This window comes from Phyllostomus discolor, chromosome 1 (genome assembly GCF_004126475.2).
Source record: "Phyllostomus discolor isolate MPI-MPIP mPhyDis1 chromosome 1, mPhyDis1.pri.v3, whole genome shotgun sequence".
NCBI lineage: Eukaryota > Metazoa > Chordata > Mammalia > Chiroptera > Phyllostomidae > Phyllostomus > Phyllostomus discolor.
Window position 1 is genome coordinate 165320958 of NC_040903.2, and position 19030 is coordinate 165339987.

A 19030-nucleotide genomic window follows, 5' to 3' on the forward strand; every position below is an offset into this window, starting at 1 on the left:
TTTTCCCTCTCACCAACATTCAGTTACCGAGTAGCTATTGCCAATGGCCTACAGAAAACTGTTAATGTAACCAACAGTGATAATGAAGATCTTGCTCAAGAGTTATCTTCAATTGAAAGTTCCTACTCAGAATCACTCAGTGAACTAAGGAGTAGTGCAGAAAACCAGGCGCAGCCAACACACGCAATGCCGGTTAGACGTAATCGAAAGAGTTCAAGCAGCCTGGCCCCTTCTGAGGGCAGCTCTGATGGAGAACGCACTCTGCATAGCTTAAAACTAGGAGCTTTACGTAAACTGAGGAAATGGAAAAAGAGTCAAGACTGTGTCTCCTCAGATTCAGAGTTGAGCACAATGAAGAAAACCTGGGGAATAAGAAGCAAATCTTTGGACAGAACTGCCCGAAACCCAAAGACAAATTCCCTGGAGCCAGGATTCAGTTCTTCTGGCTGTATTAGCCAAACACATGATGTCATGGAAATGATCTTTAAGGAACTTCAGGGAATAAGTCAGATTGAGACAGAACTTTCTGAGCTTCGAGGGCATGTCAATGCTCTCAAGCATTCCATTGACGAGATCTCCAGCAGTGTGGAGGTTGTACAAAGCGAAATTGAACAGCTACGTACAGGGTTTGTCCAGTCTCGGAGGGAAACCAGAGACATCCATGATTATATTAAACACTTAGGTCATATGGGTAGCAAGGCAAGCTTGAGATTTTTAAATGTGCCTGAAGAAAGATTTGAATATGTTGAAATTGTGGTGTATCAAATTCTAATAGATAAAATGGGCTTTTCAGATGCACCAAGTGCTATTAAAATTGAATTTGCTCAGAGAATAGGACACCAAAGGGACTGCCCAAATGCAAAGCCTCGACCCATACTAGTGTACTTTGAAACCCCTAAGCAAAGGGATTCTGTCTTAAAAAAATCATATAAACTCAAAGGAACAGGTATTGGAATATCAACAGATATTCTCACTCATGACATCAGAGAAAGAAAAGAGAGAGGGATACCGTCCTCCCAGACATATGAGAGCATGGATATAAAGCTGTCTACTCCAGAGCCCAAAATCAAGAAGAACAACTGGCAGTTACCCGATGACAGTGATGGAGAGCTGGAATCTGACCTCAATCGAAACAGTTACGCTATGCTTTCCAAGGCAGAGGTTCCAACAAAGGGAAGTATTTCCAAGTCAAGTTCAAAATCACACAATGCTAGAGCCAAAAATAAAACTGCTAGTAGCAGCCGGATTTCAAATAAATCAGATGATGATAAAATTTCCTCACGATTGCCAGAATCAGATACCTTGGATAAACAAACCACAACCCATTATGGAGATGCAACACCCCTCTGGCATTCACAGAGTGATTTTTTATGGCAAAACTTAGCCGTTCTGAATCAGATTTTTCCAAACTATGTCAATCTTACTCGGAGGATTTTTCGGAAAATCAGTTTTTCACTAGAACTAATGGAAGCTCCCTCCTGTCATCTTCAGACCGGGAACTTTGGCAGAGGAAACAGGAGGGCATGCCTACATTGTATGACAGTCCCCAGGATTTACTTTTGGATGGGGCTGTTCAGGATGTCCAAGGGCAGAGTGAAATTGGGAACACAGAAACTGTGGATAGTGGGATGAGTAATGGCATGGTATGTGCATCTGGAGACCAAAGTCATTTCAGTGATTCTCAGCTCTCTTTACATGAAGATCTTTCTCCATGGAAGGAATGGAATCAAGTAGAACAAGGAGCTGATTTAGGTTTGGATTCATCCACTCAGGAAGCTTTTGACTATGACACAAACAGTCTATCTGATCAACAACTAGATGTTTACAATAAAGAACAGGAAGAGTTGGGAAAGTGCCACAGTGACCTTCAGGATGACTCTGAGAGCTGTGATTTAACTCAAGATGACAACTCATCTCCATGCCCCGGGTTGGATAACGAACCACAAGGCCAGTGGGTTGGCCAGTATGGTTCTTATCAGGAAGCTAATTCTAATGAGTTGTGCCAAAATCAAAACCAATTGTCCATTATGTATCAAAGTCAAAGTGAATTGCAAAGTGATGATTCAGAGGATGCCCCACCGAAATCTTGGCATAGTCGATTAAGCATTGACCTTTCTGATAAGGCTTTCAGCTTCCCAAAATTTGGATCTACACTACAGCGAGCTAAATCTGCCTTAGAAGTGGTGTGGAACAAAAGCACACAGAGTCTCAGTGGCTATGAGGACAGTGGCTCTTCCTTAATGGGGAGATTTCGGACATTATCCCAATCAACTGCAAATGAATCGAGTACCACCCTGGACTCTGATGTTTACACAGAGCCTTATTACTACAAAGCAGAAGATGAGGAGGACTATAGTGAACCAGTGGCAGATAATGAAACAGATTATGTTGAAGTGATGGAACAAGTTCTCGCTAAGCTAGAAAACAGGACTAGTATTACTGAAACAGATGAGCCAATGCAGGAATACGATCACTCTTCTTATGAAACACCTTATGAAACCCCACAAGATGAGGGTTATGATGGGCAGGCAGATGACATGGTTAGTGAAGGAGGATTGGAACCTTTAAATGAAACATTACATGAAATGGAAATAAAGAGGATGAAAACCAAAATATCCCTGAACAGCCCATGGAAATCACAAAGCCAAAGAGGATCCGTCCCTCTTTCAAAGAAGCAGCTTTTAAAGCCTATAAGAAGCAAATGGCAGAATTGGAAGAGAAGATCCTGGCTGGAGGTACTCATGTTTAAATGATACCTTATGAGCTAACTGTGTTTTAACATTGGGTAGTGATTCTTTAGAGCATGATTTGTATTTATAAGTGGGAAGAAGAATTTATTGGCAAGGGATATGCATGTTTATATTGAGAAAGATATTATTTTACTCAGACAGCTCTCCTAATGAATTGGGATTGATGATTTAAAATCAAAGTGTTTTCAAACAGGTCATACTGAAATGAACTGTACACTCTGTGGATCAAAATTTCTTTACCAGGATTATACATAAGCCCCATTTCATATTAACAGCTTTGTGGCATCAGTTATCAAGGAAAGGATGATTGAAATCAAAGAACATCCTGGGGTCCTTTTGTTGGTGCTCTTATGTTTACAGCATTGGGGAGGATGGTATAGATAATCTTAAGAATTGGGAAAGATGGACCCCTAAGTTTACCATTCCTTGTCCCGTCAAACCCACACTTTAGGGCATGCCAATATAAAGAGCTGGGTCTTCACAGCCAACCTTAACCAGTCCTATGGAGAACCATAGCCTCCCTTACCTTCTACTAATGCAGCTGAGGGAGTATAATAGAGCCAACCCTAGGCCATGCCTGAGGAACCACAGTTAACTCTATTACTCAGTAAGGTGGTAGAGTTGAGAGATTTCCTCCTAAGGAGTAGAGTAGATGTCTCTTGCCATTATGGAAATGAAAGGAGTACCTTACCTAAAATTTACTTGATGTCTTGGGGGAACAATCTCTGATCACACTCTTTTGAAATGTAGCTGCATATAATTACAAACTATGTTGACTTTTCATTTCTTAATCAAAATTCATCTGCATTTACCTTAATCCCTTACCAATTATTTTATTTGCATGCATACACCTTATATCTTTGAGATAGCTTGATATAATCTCAATTTAATGAATTATATATTGTTAATTTTTCCTTGATTAAGACCTTTTCACCTTTAATTAAAATATTTACCCTACATAATATTTCATAAAGGTATATATTTATGTAATCAAGTGTTATTTGCTATCATGAAATAATGTCATAATTTCTTCAGCCAGTAACTGATTATGGCTTCTTTGTTTTGACCAAAGTTGTGATTAGATACTACTCAAAACTGGCCATTTTATGGTTAATTTGGGTGAATAATCAGATATCTTTATTGTTCAACTGTTGTAGGCACTAAGAGAATTGAAGTGACAATCAGGGTTCTCTGTTCTAAAAATCCATCTGTGTAAAATAGCACATTCTATGTAATCTGTTTAAAGAACAATATAAGTCAAGGGGATGTTGGATGTGTTGGCTGTGTTTATTTTTTCAAGGTTGAGTTCAAACTATTTTTAAAACTTGTTTCAAAATGCAAAGTAGTGAAAATTTTATGTAAAGTTCATATGGAATAATGGCTACTTTATTTGAGAGTGACTTTTAATAGATATCTTATTACTAAAACTTAGTTGATAGTTTCTTGGCATAGTTTCTAGGCCAGCAGTTTAACATTGTATTTTATTTACTGTGGATTCAGAAAAGTCTGCTCAAAGGCATATGAAGATTAAGCAGTGTGTGCATGTGTCTGTTGTGATGTAACCTGTACAAGTTTTAATGCCAATTGGTTAAGACATATGAAGTGTTAGCCAATATTATAAACACAAAAAGACTATATGATTCAGAAAAAAAATGATCTTCATCAGCTTTCTTAAAATTCCAAATTAGCAAACCTCTGGAAAGTAGAGTGTTGCTGGCAAAGACCCTTTAAACCAGGTAACAGCCCTAGTTATCCCACTGCCGCTTATCCTTAGAAAACACGATGCACTGGTTATCCGTATATCAGCAGCTTAAGAATTCTAAAATGAGTAAAACAATCTTGTACCATTTATTTGACATACTAGGCCTGGCTACAGAAAACTCAGACCCATCCACTGTCTTGAAACTTGGCTTGTTATCTTGTGAGCCAGCTTTGAACGGAATCTGTTGGATACCATCTATCCTGGAGGAAATCAGACACGCATCTTTAAGAGGTTCTATGGTTGCTTGAAAGGCACCAGATTGACTACCCAGGAGGCTGCAGTAGCCTAGATTTTAAAGGCCATCTTTCTCCCCTTGGCAGCAGTGAGGCAGTTGTCCCCCTCCTGTGCCACCAATATGCCTCAGGAGGAAGGGCAGCCAAAAAAGGGCATTTTCAGTCCCCTTCTTTGCTCATTGCATCCCAATGAGGTGCCAATTGTCATGATAGATTTTGTGCTCATGGCCATCTGCTTATTGGGATTTGGGTAAGTGCCAACATAGTTTTCTCTCCATGACTCTCCAGTCACCATTTGGGAGCAGTGCTGCCTTTCTCCATTTCTAACCTGGCAAGTCGGACCACAGAACTCTTGCTGTAAACAACATGGGATGCTGACATAGCTTATGGAATTATAAGATTAGAGATTTAAATTATTTATTTCAACTTTTATCTTCAAGGGCATGGTAAAGAGGAATTTTGAAGACCCAGATGTTTGTGAACAGAGAGATTCGCTCCCTTGAACAGCATGCCTTTAGGGACAGAGACTTAGAGTGTGTGTAGCCAGAAACTCCATGAGGTCATATTCCTCCCTTGTTACTGGACCCTGCCTAATGGTACCTTTTGTATAGCTGGCCTGAACCCCACACCATGGTTGTGACTGTTTGACTCCCACCTCCAGCCCTGTACCTCCTATCAACTGAAGTGAACTATTGTCTCTTCTGAATTCCCATATACCTACCTCTGATGGCATGGTCTTCTATCTTATGTAATGAGAATTTATGCACATCTTTTTTTCTCTACACAACTCTCATCTAGAGGAAAGTGGTCTTGTCTTTTTCATCCTTTCATATGCCTCATGCCTAGACCGATGCTTCATCCAGACATGGCACAGAGATAGTATGTGTTGGATGAATGTCTGAATCAAGGGAAGCAGGATACTAAATAAAAGGTCCAAGCTTTGAAGTCAGAGATGAATCTAAATTGTGGCCTTAATTGTTAAGACTATGACTTTATATATTGAGAGTTCAGAAGTGAGATTAGAGATAAAATCATATTATTGATCACTACTGTATACCAGGAATTCTCCAAACAGTTTATCTGTTTTATTCCTTCATTTCTTACAAGACCACTATGAATTTGATTCCATTTATTATCTCATTTTATAGGTAAGTAGACTGAGACACCAAAAATTTATGTAGCTTAATGTCATATAGCTAGTAAAGTGTGGATCTAGAATCAAATGGATGGTTATTTTGGTTATTTCAAGCAGCCATATGCTTACCTACTTCAAATATTGCTTTACTCATGTTCTAAGGTAGGGAAACATAATGTGGAAGAGGAATTGACCATGAGGTTTATTTCAACTAAAGGATTTTCATGAAATTATTAATAATATGAAAAGCACTGAGGAAGTTTTGATATGAAATAGTTAATTCTCAGTTTTTCTATTTCAAATCCTGTTCTTCTTATAAATTAAGACTTGTAGAGCCTGATTAATACTATACAATTAGCTGCTTGAAGGATGATGTATTTGAAGTGAATTTTTCTAGCAGAAGAACAAAAACCTTGTTTTCTCTTCAAATGTCATTTCCAGGCTTCTGTAGATTCCAAAAAAGACTGTGACATCTGCAATTAGCATAACTAGTAGTATTTTTACCATGGTGTACATTTTGTTTTCTGAATAGTGAGAGAACTTGTGGAAATATTTTGGTTCCTAATTAGAATATGAACTTGAATGTGAAAACTTATTCTAGTGGTTCCCAATCTGAGAGGTTGCTACATCATCTAAGGAACTCTCAATAGTACAGTGATTTCTGTTCCCATAGCAGTAGTGTAAAGTTACAAATATTAAGATTCCATCACTGACCATTTCGATTTTATAATTGTCATGTAATGGAGCCCAGGGATATGTATCCAAAATTTTATGTTATTGATGAATTATAGTTGCTTTTGTGAATAAAACGATCACCACCACTGCTACACATATATAAATAAAAATATAACAAAACAAAATGCTAAAAATTCCAAAGTGAAAAATAAAATAGATAGCTCTTTTTATTATTCAGAGAAAGATAATTTATTCCAAACTCTGTATACATAAATACATACCTACTCCTTTATTTTTTCCTTTTAACATGTAAGAGGTATTAACCTGTCATCTATTCATGTTGTTTTGCAATATGGGTTTTTTTAATGTAATAAATAGTTAAATATTTCATTTTATTATCTACTACATTTTTAATGATGCAAATATTTGTACTATATAGTTACTGCATAATTTTTTGGCTTGGTTTCCTATTGTCAAAAGTTAAATTTCTTACAAACTCACAGACAATGCAACCCCATCATCTAACTTTGATAAAATAAGATAGCAGGTATGTAAGATAAATTCCTGGATGTAGAATTACTGGACCAATGTATTCAATCCAGTTTAGGAGAGTTAGGAACTCATGAATTCTAGGTCAATTCCAAGTACTTTTTGCTCACAGCACCTTTCATGGTTATAAATTTACATTTAGGTATATGATTATTTGATCAAGAGAGTGACTGACCTAGTTACCTGAACTGGAGTTCAAAGTCAGGAATGAGTCTCTAGGACAGGTACAAAAGTCTGATTGTTCCACTGGCATCCAAGGACTGAGCCTGATATGCAGGCATAATGGCTTGATGTTAAGTCCCAGTTTGTTGGAATAATCTGACCATAAATAGAACTGTTCCCCATGCCAATGGTATTAGCTTAAGCCCAAGATTTTCAACCTTTTTCATCTTAAGGCACAAATAAACTAGTTATTGCAATTCTGTGACACACCAAAAAATATATTTTTTGCTGATCTGACAAAAGATAGGTATAATTTTTATTCATTCATACTGGATAGCTATTGTGTTAACTGTTGTCATCTTTTAATTTAACAATCTAAGGGAAAAGAGGTCAGTGCCCCTGACCAAATAGTTAGGTATTGCATGTTTTAAAAATTCTAACACACCGGCTGAGGATTGTTGGCTTAGGCTGTTTCCATAGCTAACAATACCAGAAAGGAATAAATGCCTTAATGGACTTCTTTCCCATGGCTTATTTTAACCTATGGTATACTTTTTCTCCTCCTCCTCCACCTCCTCTTTTTTTAAGGAAAGTGTGTTATGGAATCTTGTCAACTACCTCATTCATCAAACTCAGTTCATTCTGGCTCTCAGCTACTTCCAAAAATAATAAAAAAAAAACCCTCAGAGAATAAAAATGACTAACATTCAGCAGATTCAAACAGCTTTGATGTGACCGTAGGCAATCCTAAAGGCTCCCAAAGATACTTTGAGCAATACCACTTTCTTTGAATAAATGCATCTCTCCCTACATCCTTCAACTATCATCACTGCCTTCAACATATTCCTCACTTCCTCCCCAATTCAACGATGATTGCTTCTTTAAAAAGGATAGTCCTCATTTTGAAGTATAAAATTTGAAGTTTGTATGAGCATTTTTAATGTAGCATTGACACACACATACACTTACTTTTTCTTCCAAACCCTGTAAGGTAGGTAGCTGATTAATGAGCAACATTTATTGAGTCCTTTGCTATGTACCAGGAACTATTTTAAATATTTGACAACTATAAGTTATATAATTCTCATGTAAAAATTTTCACCCTATTTTTATCTCTGTTATCCAAATGAGAAACAGAGACACTGTAACTTACTTATAGCAGACAAAAAAAAAAAAAAGGCAGAAAGTGGCAGAATCAGGATTTAGAATTAGGTTTTTTATTCCCAGATTCTATGTGCTTACTCACTGCAGCCTAGTGTAAGATTTTGGAAATTAAATATTGATATTCAACCTATGAAATGGAGACCTGAGTTGGCAAAATGTTTACCTGACAGCACCAATTTGTCAGCAGAACTACAATTACAAGCTATTCTCCAAAACTATAAACCAGCACTCAAGCTAACAGACCATTCCCTCATTTTGCATGATATTTTTACAGGCAACATGATTATCCAGGTAACATTGCTGTGTAACTTGAGATAAAAAGAAATCGTGACTGTATATAATAGTGGTGATAAGAAATGACAGATTAAAAATGATCTTATTTCCTAGAGATGTAGGTTAAGCTTCTCCTTTTCTTATTGCCTTTTCTAATGCTTAGTGATGTATTATGCAAAGCTCTTGGTTTCAGTTTTCTATTTCTGTTTTCCAGTGATTACAGTTAAAGGTATACACAATCTCCTGGACAGTCACTTGCACAGAAAATGTGAATTCACTTAATGATTAACAGAGTGGTAATTTACTACGTGAGGGAAGCCAGTAGGAAATTCCCATGTCAATCCACATTCTCCTGGCATTTTCTAAACACATAAAGCAATTTTAGTATTTTTAAAAGTTAACTTTTACATATACTTAATTCTCATAAAACATCAATGAGATAGACTATTGCCAACTTCCTTAAGTCTCTGTTTCTTAAAATACTAGTAGTTATGGAGGTCGTAAAACTAGCAAGTGATAGGACCAGGTATCAGCCCAAGGACTTCTAAATCCTGCTGTGGTGGTCTTTGCACATCCACATGTCTTAGCTACTTGCTCACATTCATGCTTCTTTCTTCTGGATGTTCAAATACCTGACATGTAATACAGACTTTTGGGGCTGTGTCAATAGTATATCTCTACTGATTTCTAAAGTTAGTGGTTCTCAGATTTTAGAATGTATGATAATCCCTGGGGAGTACTTGTAAAAAATATGAATTCCACAATCTAATCTCTGGTTGATTCCAATGTAGGATGACCCATGGATCACATTAAGAAAAGCTTAATAGTTAATAGATCCTGAGTCCTCTTTTCCTTTCACTGTTTCTGGATTAATTTCATTTGCTTGATTGGCTTGAGTTACCATTTGCATACTGATTTTCTCAAATCAGTGTCTTTGGGCTAACTGACTTCCTCAAAGTTAGTCTATTATGTATATTTATTCTTCAGTCATTAATTCACTCACTAGTTCACCCATTCTTCGATAAGTATCTAATTGCCTGACTAGGCATCTGGCATATTATAGTGACAAATCTTACTTGATTATTGTCTTCATTAAGTGGTTGAGGTGAATTTAAACATAAAATTACACAAATATCATTTTAAACTTTCATAACTGTTATAGAAGTAAATACAAAGTGTTAAGAAAGTATATTATAGTGTATTATGGAATTGTGCACCTGAAACCTGTATAATTTTGTTAACCAGTGTCACCCCAATAAATTCAATAAAAAGGAAAAGAAAAGAAAGCATATTATGGTCTGGAGGTTAGAAACAATTTCCCTGAGGACATGAATGACATTTGATCTGAGACCTGAAAAATGAATACACTGAAGCAAAGAGAAAGGAAAAGGTGCATTTTAAGCAGAGAAAATGACATGGACCAGTGTCTTAAGGCAGAAAAATAACATGATATACTTGAGAAACTTAAAGCCTGACATAGCTGGAGTACTTTAAGCAAGACAGAAAGGTGCAAGACAAATCTGGGGCAATATTCAGAGGCCAGATTTGCCTGAATCTTGTGGATATCTGGGGATATTTTTCCCCTCCTAGTAACCATGGGAAGCCATTGGAAGAGATTGTCATATGGAATTGGAGGGCATGAATCAAGTAGGATATCCCTCAGGTCTCCAACTCATCATGTCTAACATTGACCTCTGTTCTTCCTCTACTTCCTAGTCCTACTTCTTCTCCTTGATTTCCTATTTCCATAAGTGGCACACCATCCACCTGTTTGCTCAGGTCAGAGAGTCACTCTTCTTGGATCCTTCCTGGTTACACTGTAGTGGACATTTGTCTTTTTTCTTTGTTGCCCAGCATCTGAATCCCTTTTTTGCTTACTGGTGGTCCTAAGTGCATAAGCCCTTGGAGGGATGTAGTGCCCCAAGTCCTGCTGCAGAAGCCAGAGGGAGCTGGGAGTTCCTTCCACTCAGCCCTGGCAGCCATGGCTTGAGCACATGACATACATTTGGCTCACTGGAAGCTTCTGCCCAGGACTTTGAATTTGTATCAGTCATTTAACAAGACCTTACAATTTCATTTCCTAGTTATATCTCAACTACAACAAATTCTCTTACTCTCCATTGTCTCTACCATGGTTCTAGTAACCACTGTTTCTTGCTTGGGCTATTGCTAGAACTTCCTGACTAGTCTTCATCTCTCTTTGCCCTGCTCCCCCACTGCTCTTTCCCCAGTCTGTCATCTCTCTGTATCCAGTGATTGAACAAATATGCAAAACTGTTTTAAAAAATCTCTTTATAGTACTTTTAGGGTAAGGTCCAACCAAGCAGAGAGTCTTGTGTTGAAAATGCTTGTTTGTTGGCAGCCTTTCTCGCTAGGCTGTAAGCTCCTGGTAGCCAGTACCCAGCTCTGTGTCTTATACCCTGGGCATCTCTCTTGGTGACCACCAGTGACCAGTAACAAGGCAGCTGAGCATAAGTGGTTAAGAGCATGGACTCTGGAGTTGGCCTACAATTTGTAAGATCTTAAGCATCTTGTTTAATTTCTCTGTGGCTCAGTGTCATCACCAACAAAATGCAAATAATAATAGTATGTCTATATGATAAAATAAAAACAAAAATAGCCTTTTAGCTAAACCAGTATGTAGGAAGTCAACCTATCTAAAAAGCATACAGACTTCTCCCTTCGATCTTAAATTATTTTTGAAAAATATGAGCCAGAAGGCAAATGCTACAATTACCTGGCTATATATTAACTTAACTAAAATAACCATCTAGAATGCATTTTGGGAAGTGAACAATTATGTGATTATTTTTGTGGTTTGAATCCTTGAAAGACTTTGGGCACAGGCAGTTTGGCATAAGCTGCTCCACACAGTATTAATAGCTACAGTTATTGATGTTTTCATGAAATACAAAAACTTGCAACTGCCTGAGCTTCCGGGCTTGTTAACTGCTTTGCCTTGGGGCAATTTCAATATAAAGACCCAAGTTAGCCCATCAACATTTATTGATTGCTAGAAGTGTGATGGACTCAAGATTAGGGCCATGGAATGGGAGAAAACAGAAGATGTAAGATATGAATTACTTCATTGATAGTGTTACAGTCTGGTTCAATTCAGAATTATTTTTTGAGCTAAGTATTGTAGGGGGGCTCTGCCCACAGGAACCCCCCCCCCCCACCCCCTGGCTGCCACGATGAGAATAAGTCTACCAATACATGATCTGCTTGGGGAGGAAAGGTGGCCAATTTCTCAAAGGAGAAGAGCCAAGAGCCTTTTCCTCAATGGGCTTTTATTGGGTTCCTTTGCACAAGAATACAAGTAAAGCTCATTAATCATTGTCAGGTAGTAAGGATCAAACAATAGATAACAAAGAACTCTGAGGGCCTATTTTGAGTCAGGGTCAGATAGCTAAAGAACTATAAAACTTTGAGGAACAAACTCATTTCTTGCTTGAACCCTTATCATTTAATTGAGAGCATTCTAAACAAAGCAGATTTTACATATTCTTTCTTAGGCCTGATTGCCCAGGGAACCTGCTCTTTCCAGCACAGGGCTGAACCACCCTCTGTCATTGTTTCAGGCTTAAGTCAGGCAGGAAAAGTAAGGCAGCCAAGAGATTAGGAGACTTCTTGCAGATAGAATGAGGATTTAGGCTTTGTCAAAGCCGAGGGGCAAGGGTCTATCACCCCCTTTTGCTGTAGCCCCCCAAGTCCTTCCTTGGAGGCCTCCCATGTGATTGTGCATGGCTTAGGTCATCCCCCCCTTTGGGGAATTTTACCTGTCATTGGCTAACTGACCAAGCATTGGGGGCCAGTTATGGATGAAGTAAAAGGAGCAGAAACAGCGCTCCTGCCAGGGAGGTAAGCTTTGTCTCCTCAGTGGCTTATGGTCCCAAGGTTGCTCACCCAGGCTTAGTCATGGGGGTGTTACAGCTTCTGAAACCAGGCAGGGTGGTTCCCAACAAAGTATTGTGCAAGGCATTGTGGCTTATAATTAAATATTATTATTTGATTATTCATTCAAAACTATTTACTAGCACTTACCTAAATTTACTAGTCCTATAAAGGACATCACAGTTATAAATAGAAGACACAGAAAAGATAACTTATAACTAGATGACTAGCAACAATTACTATTTAATTATTATTATTTAATTCATAATTATAATTATTATGACCAATAAGCTTAGAAGATAAAAAGGAGCATAACATTAAAAATAATAACTAACATTTATTCAACCCAAACTACATGACACAGTGAGTACTTTGCTTGCATTTTTCAACTTAAGTCTCCATACAACCTCAAGAGGTTCCTCTGAGGAACTCCACAGAGTTCCACGTCTCTGGAACTCTGTGTCACCCTCTGAGCCTTCCTCTGACCACAGTGTGTGAGCTCAGCCTCCTCTTGCACTAACAGCCTCCCACATCAATTGGGTAACTTCATTCTTTCAGATTTCTACCTCCTAGTCCCCCTCACATTTAGGGATTCCCCTTAGCAACTCTCAGCCAGGAGCATTCATTCAGCAGTTATTATTAGATCAATGCACTGCTTCCCCACCCAGGAGGTTCCAGCTAAGTAAAACCTCTATTGTCTGCAGCAGCAGACTCCTCAATGAACCTCTCAGTTGGCTTTTTCCCCTCTGTCTTATTCTTCCTGTTCCTCATTCTTGCTTCCAGGGACCACCTCCCCCCAAAACTACTTGCCCTCATGTCTTTGTCCAGCCTGTACTTTTGGGAGAGCCCCAAATTATACCTGAGGTCATGATTATTAATAGTTGTTTTCCAGATGAAATAACAGAACCTGAGCCCATGAAGCTGAACCTTGCTTACCCAGCTGACTCACCTTAATCAGAACCAAGGTTGAAATACCTTCTCCTGTTCTTAATTACTGTACAACCTCTTGTGACCAATATGACAGTACTAGTGAAAAAGGTCTAACTATTTGCCTTCAGAATGGCTAGGTTTAAGAGGCCTTAGAAATGATCTCAGACAGAGAGGTGAATTGGTTAGAAATTATTGTAAATGACAATAGTAAGTGAGCAAAAAACAGTTCTGTATATGTTGAGAAGTGTAAAGGCAAACTTGTGTAGAAGTAATTGAGGGTTCCATCACCCTCTCCTCCCCCCCCCACCCAGGCTCTACCCCCACCCCGGCTTCCCTGACTGGCAGTGCTGTGTCTTCTGATTAAACGCCCTGTAGCCACCTATTCTTGGCTTCAACCCTTCCTGCCCTTTCTGACATTGCTTTGTAGAATGACTTTGATATGTATTGTAATTGATTCTCAGTTAATAAACTTCATCTCCTGGGGATGTTTGCATTTTTATGCTTTTTCTCTTCCATTATACAATGCCAAGTTTTCCTGCTGATAGAAGCATATTAAGCATTGGCAAGAAGCTGGGGTATAGTTTTTGGATAGCAAACCTTGCCCAGATATCCTGAAAGTCACACCATTTTAGCAACTGAGCATACATAAGCCTAGGTTTAAATAAAATTGTTTTTGAACAATTTGGAGTGTCTACATTCTGAGGTGGAGTTGGAAGGATTGATAGAGACAGATGGAAAAAACCAGAGAATTATTTATGTCCAAATGTTTGGGAAGGGGCATGTGCATGTGTTTGCTGTAGGAATGTGCATGCGTGCATACTGACCTAACAGTACAGGTCACTGGGCAAGTGGATTTCATTGATTCCTTTTATAGACACTATAGAAATAAGGATCATATACAATAAACCTTTGATCTGGCTGCATAAAATTAACCATGATAATAGTCAAGTACATTATCAAGTACGTTAACATGGTCTCATTATTATTAAAACAAATTATTAAGCAAAACCAATTTCTGCATATCACTAAAGAACTTTGTCATGAATGTTGATTGTTACAACACTGAATTCCATGGTTGCTCGATCCTTATTGTCTTCTGCTTAGCTCACTTACTGTTTTGCACACAACTTAAACATTTAGTGGAACATTAATTAGAAGGGTTATCTTTCCTTTTGGAAAAGACTCTATATGTCTTAAAGACCAAGGAAGATTATGGAAGGAGGAAACATATCTAATTTACAGCTCAGGGTCAGACAGTTGCTTTGTGCTGTGTAGTATTAAGTTACAAGTATTCATTTATGACTGTTATTTGATTCTTTGGGTGGGTTTGATTTCTCACGTGTGATTAAGTGATTCAGAAAGGAAAGCAGTTTGTGGGGAAGGAAGTTGTTTCCACATCAGAGTGAATAAAATCAGATTGATAAGAAAATGCTCCTTTGATTATAAGACAATAAATATCAGGGATGCTTGGACAAGCCTAGAAACTGATGCTTCAAAGAAACTCTGCCCACTCTATTGGGCTTCCCCACTGCATTGGGGAATGATGCCTTGAGTTTGAAATGCAAATCACTATTGGAGACTAGTTTGTTATACTCCCTTTTGCACAAGAGATATTTTGAAAAACCAGACTCATTTTTTTAAAGTCTAACAGCAGAAAACAAAGGAAAACATAGATTTAATGTGGCATTTCTTAGACTCATGGTTCTTTAGGCTAAAAGGGCCTTTCTAAATTATTTAGACCAGTTCTGTTAAGGGAAGTAAGGGCCTGGAGGTTAAATATTTTGTCCAAGATCACACAGTAATTGTGCTGAAGAACTTACTAGAAACTGTCCCTCTTCATGTAGTCAGGTGTAAAACTACATTCTGGGTTGTGATAAAAAGATGCTGCTGATAAAATAGTTCTTCTTTAACAATGGCATAGATGCAATTAATAATAAGACAGCCTCAGAGCTCATCACCTAATTTACAAATATAAAATACTCAACGAACATCTGTTTACCAATATTATTAGAATGAAAATCTGAAAATGCAAAAATAAAAAAGAAGTAACTGTTAAAACATTTTTGAATGAGGTTAGTTACTTCAGTTATATTTTAATGCTGATTTTCTCTGTTGAGTGATATGGAAAATGATTCTTTAGATCATCTTTCTAACTACCATATTTTGTTGTGTATAATGAGCACCTCTTTTTGCACAAATTTTTGAGGGAAAAATAAGGATACTCATTATATATAGGTAGTACTAATTTTATATATAAATGTTTTTAATTCTTTTATTAATGCTTATGCATTAAAGTGTAATTCTAGAAAGCAATGACTATATTTGTATGCAAAAAAAATACCCTGGAATATGATAATTGGTTTTATTTTTAAATATAAGTAAATAAAACACTGAATTAAAAAATTAAAATTAAAGATATTTTTCTTGAAACTTTGGGCCAAAATGTAGGTACAGATTATACATGGTAAAATATGGTATATCTTATTGTTCTGGAATTTTGGAGCTGGAATTGATCTTGTAGATCATTGGGTAGAGTTATTCGCAAGCCTGGATGCATGCCAACATCACCTGGGTAAGTTTTATGTACAAAGGTTCTGGGATCTCACTCCTGAGGATTCTAATTTAATGGGCCCACAGAAGGATCTGGAATATGTATTGTTAATAGAATTCTCTAAGTTTCTGAAGACCAGCTGGGTTGGTGAACATCCAACCTAATCCCATTTCCTTGTTTTACAGATAAAAGAAGTTGAAACAGACATTATATGCCTGGATCATTTTTTGTTTTGAATAACTTAATGTATGTTCTCCTACTGACCTTCTTGAGTACATATAACCTATATGTCCTTTTACCGTTCATTTTTGTGGGCTAGGAAAATGAACTCTTTAGTAAAACCCTATTATATATAGTGAAGTCTCATTATACAGTCATTGAATTAGTTCATCTCCACTGGGGGGTTTGGTGGAGGGGAGAAAAAGAGTGAGAGAGAGAGACAGACAGACAGAGACAGCAAGAAGAAAAGAAGGAGAAAAAAGAAGGAAGATTTAAATAGTGCAAGTGATTTCTTTTGCCACTTCATTCAATGAGCTTTTGCTCCTGACCAAACTTCTTTGGCTTGCTCTCTGCCCCAGGGGGCTGACCTCTGCTACTGCATCTGGTTTCTTTTGCTTCCTTCGGCTTCTGGTTCAGTTTTTGGGAGGTCAACTGGCAGAAGGGAAAGGAGGTCAAGCAGGATATCTATTCCTACTCCTTGCTTCAGTGCATGTAGCTGTCTGTCTGGTTCACAGCTCCTGTCGGCTTCCACTGCAGCTCTCACCAGCACTGGGTACTAAGCGTACTGTTTCCTCCCCTTTTTCCTAAGCCCCAGGCACATTAACCACTCCCCACTACACCTAGTCTCTGGGGATGTTACTATTCCTGTGTTATTCCCTTAATCCAGCTCACACTTCTACAATGTGTCCCTGTCTTAAAATCATTCATTCGAATTGCTGGCATTAATTTTGTTTTCTGCAGGTGGCTAGATTAATTCAAGATGGGAAATAGAATTATTTGCTTACCTCAGTAATTCTAAATTCTTGAGTTCCTTCATAGCGCCAGTAGCTCTTTGAACTGAAAATGATTTATCTTTAAGACTATAGTGATGTAAAATTCTACTTTGCATATATTTTCTTGATTTGCACTGGACATTACTATACACTGATCATCTTTGAATATATAATTAATGTACAGATTGGTTAACACAAAACTATACACTATGTACTTTGTGAGCGATTTAAGATGTTTTTGAAGGTAACTTTCACTAGATAGATTTTCCTCCTTAGACACTGACTTCAGAACTTCCTTTCATGGTTAAGTGCAACTTCACTATATGTGTTATAAAAAGTATTAAAGCTGAACAGATACCATAGAATGAAAGTATCAGGATAAAAGAAATGCAATTTCTGTCATAACCTGCAATTTACTTTGTCCTAGAAGTCTGAAACAAAACCCTTCAAAATGTACCCCAGAAGAGTATAAATTGTTGCAACAACTTTCAAGGATGATTTGGCAATATCTACCAAAGTTTTAAATAGACATACCCTTTCTTCCATCATTTCTTCTTTTATGAATGATGATGCTTCAAATGTACATGTGAGGCTGTTCATCTCAGCACTGTCATATGAAACACGGTATACAACTTCAACATCCATCAAAAGAGACTTGTTAAAAATCTGTAATATTTCCAGTGGATTACTCTGTTGCCCATTAAAAAGAATTAGAGCTATGTAGATCCTTGAGATATAAGTTGAAAAAACCCAAGCTGTAGAACAGTGTATTATATATGATCCTATCTGAGAGGCATATCCCTACATTTTTCTCTTTTAAAAATCATAAGCATGCATTATTTTCATAATAAAGAAAACACACACCGCAATGCCTCAGTGACGGCAATGAGAACTTAGACGCACCTAGCAAACACTTACTGCTAATAAACTAACTCCATAGGAACTCACTGTCTCCCACTGAGACACCTCTGTATGGGGAGTTCCCTTGCAGTTTCCCTGCCTGCATTCCAACCACTTTAAATCTAAAACCCATTCTATTGCTGGATGCAGGCACCTTTGTCACTAGGGTGGTGACTTGATCTGACTTTATTTACTTGCAAATGCCTGTGTGCACCATCACTCAGAGGGAATGTGAAAGCTGATTTCTTCAGGTGATGAGGTTTTCATTGTCCAAGATGTCAATGACATAAATGAGAGTGGCGAGGGGCCTGATGCCAGGAAGCAGAGAGAGAATCCAGAACAAGACTCCAGAAACCTGAGGAACTCACAGAGGTTTCACTCAGAGGGAGCACGTTAAATCAGACAGGAGGGTTTACATTTTCAGATAAAGTCATTAGCTGTTGGAAAAGAGATAGAAAAGATAAAGATGTGTTCGTAAATTTCTCTGCCTTAAAAGGCAGTTCTGGTAGTGATACTTCAGTAATTTTGTAGGCTGGCCCTCTGGGACTTGGGGTTACAAGGAATGCTGGGGGCTTGCAAGCCAGGCTGAAAGCTTCATGACCAGAGCACAACTCCTTACCTTTCCAGGGACGCTCTACATATCAGCACCTTCAGTATTGTATTTATTCCCAAAGAGACTTAGAATTCCAGGATTTGATAAACTAGTCAAATGTTATCACTGATAAAACTTGAAAGTATTCCCAGAATCCCAATATTTTAAAGCTGAAGGGGCCTCTGTGATCAACTGGACTGATTGCTGCTGGTGCTGCTGGGCAGAGGTCAGGATGGCTGCTAGTCGTTCTACAGAGCATGCGACAGACCCACAGCAAAGAAGGATCTGGCCCAGGTGGAGGAAGCTTGATCTAGCCCAAATCCTTGAACTTACCTAGAGAGAAATTGAGGCCCATAGGCATTAAGAATTGTATCTGCCATTTAGCACATTCCAAAATCCTTTTTTCCACCAGTTTTTTAGATGATTCCTTCGGATCACATTTCAATTTACCTGTAATAACCTTTTTAG

At 37.9% G+C, this 19030-nt stretch overlaps 1 protein-coding gene across 1 annotated transcript in view; it reads left to right on the forward strand.

The window, feature by feature from the left end:
* UNC13C (unc-13 homolog C) overlaps nt 1-19030 on the forward strand; it is a 469738-nt gene that overhangs the window by 256 nt on the left and 450452 nt on the right. Inside the window, 3 exon segments of the mRNA XM_028506783.2 lie at nt 1-1369; nt 1372-2592; nt 2595-2735. Coding sequence (XP_028362584.1) covers nt 1-1369; nt 1372-2592; nt 2595-2735 — 2731 coding nt within the window.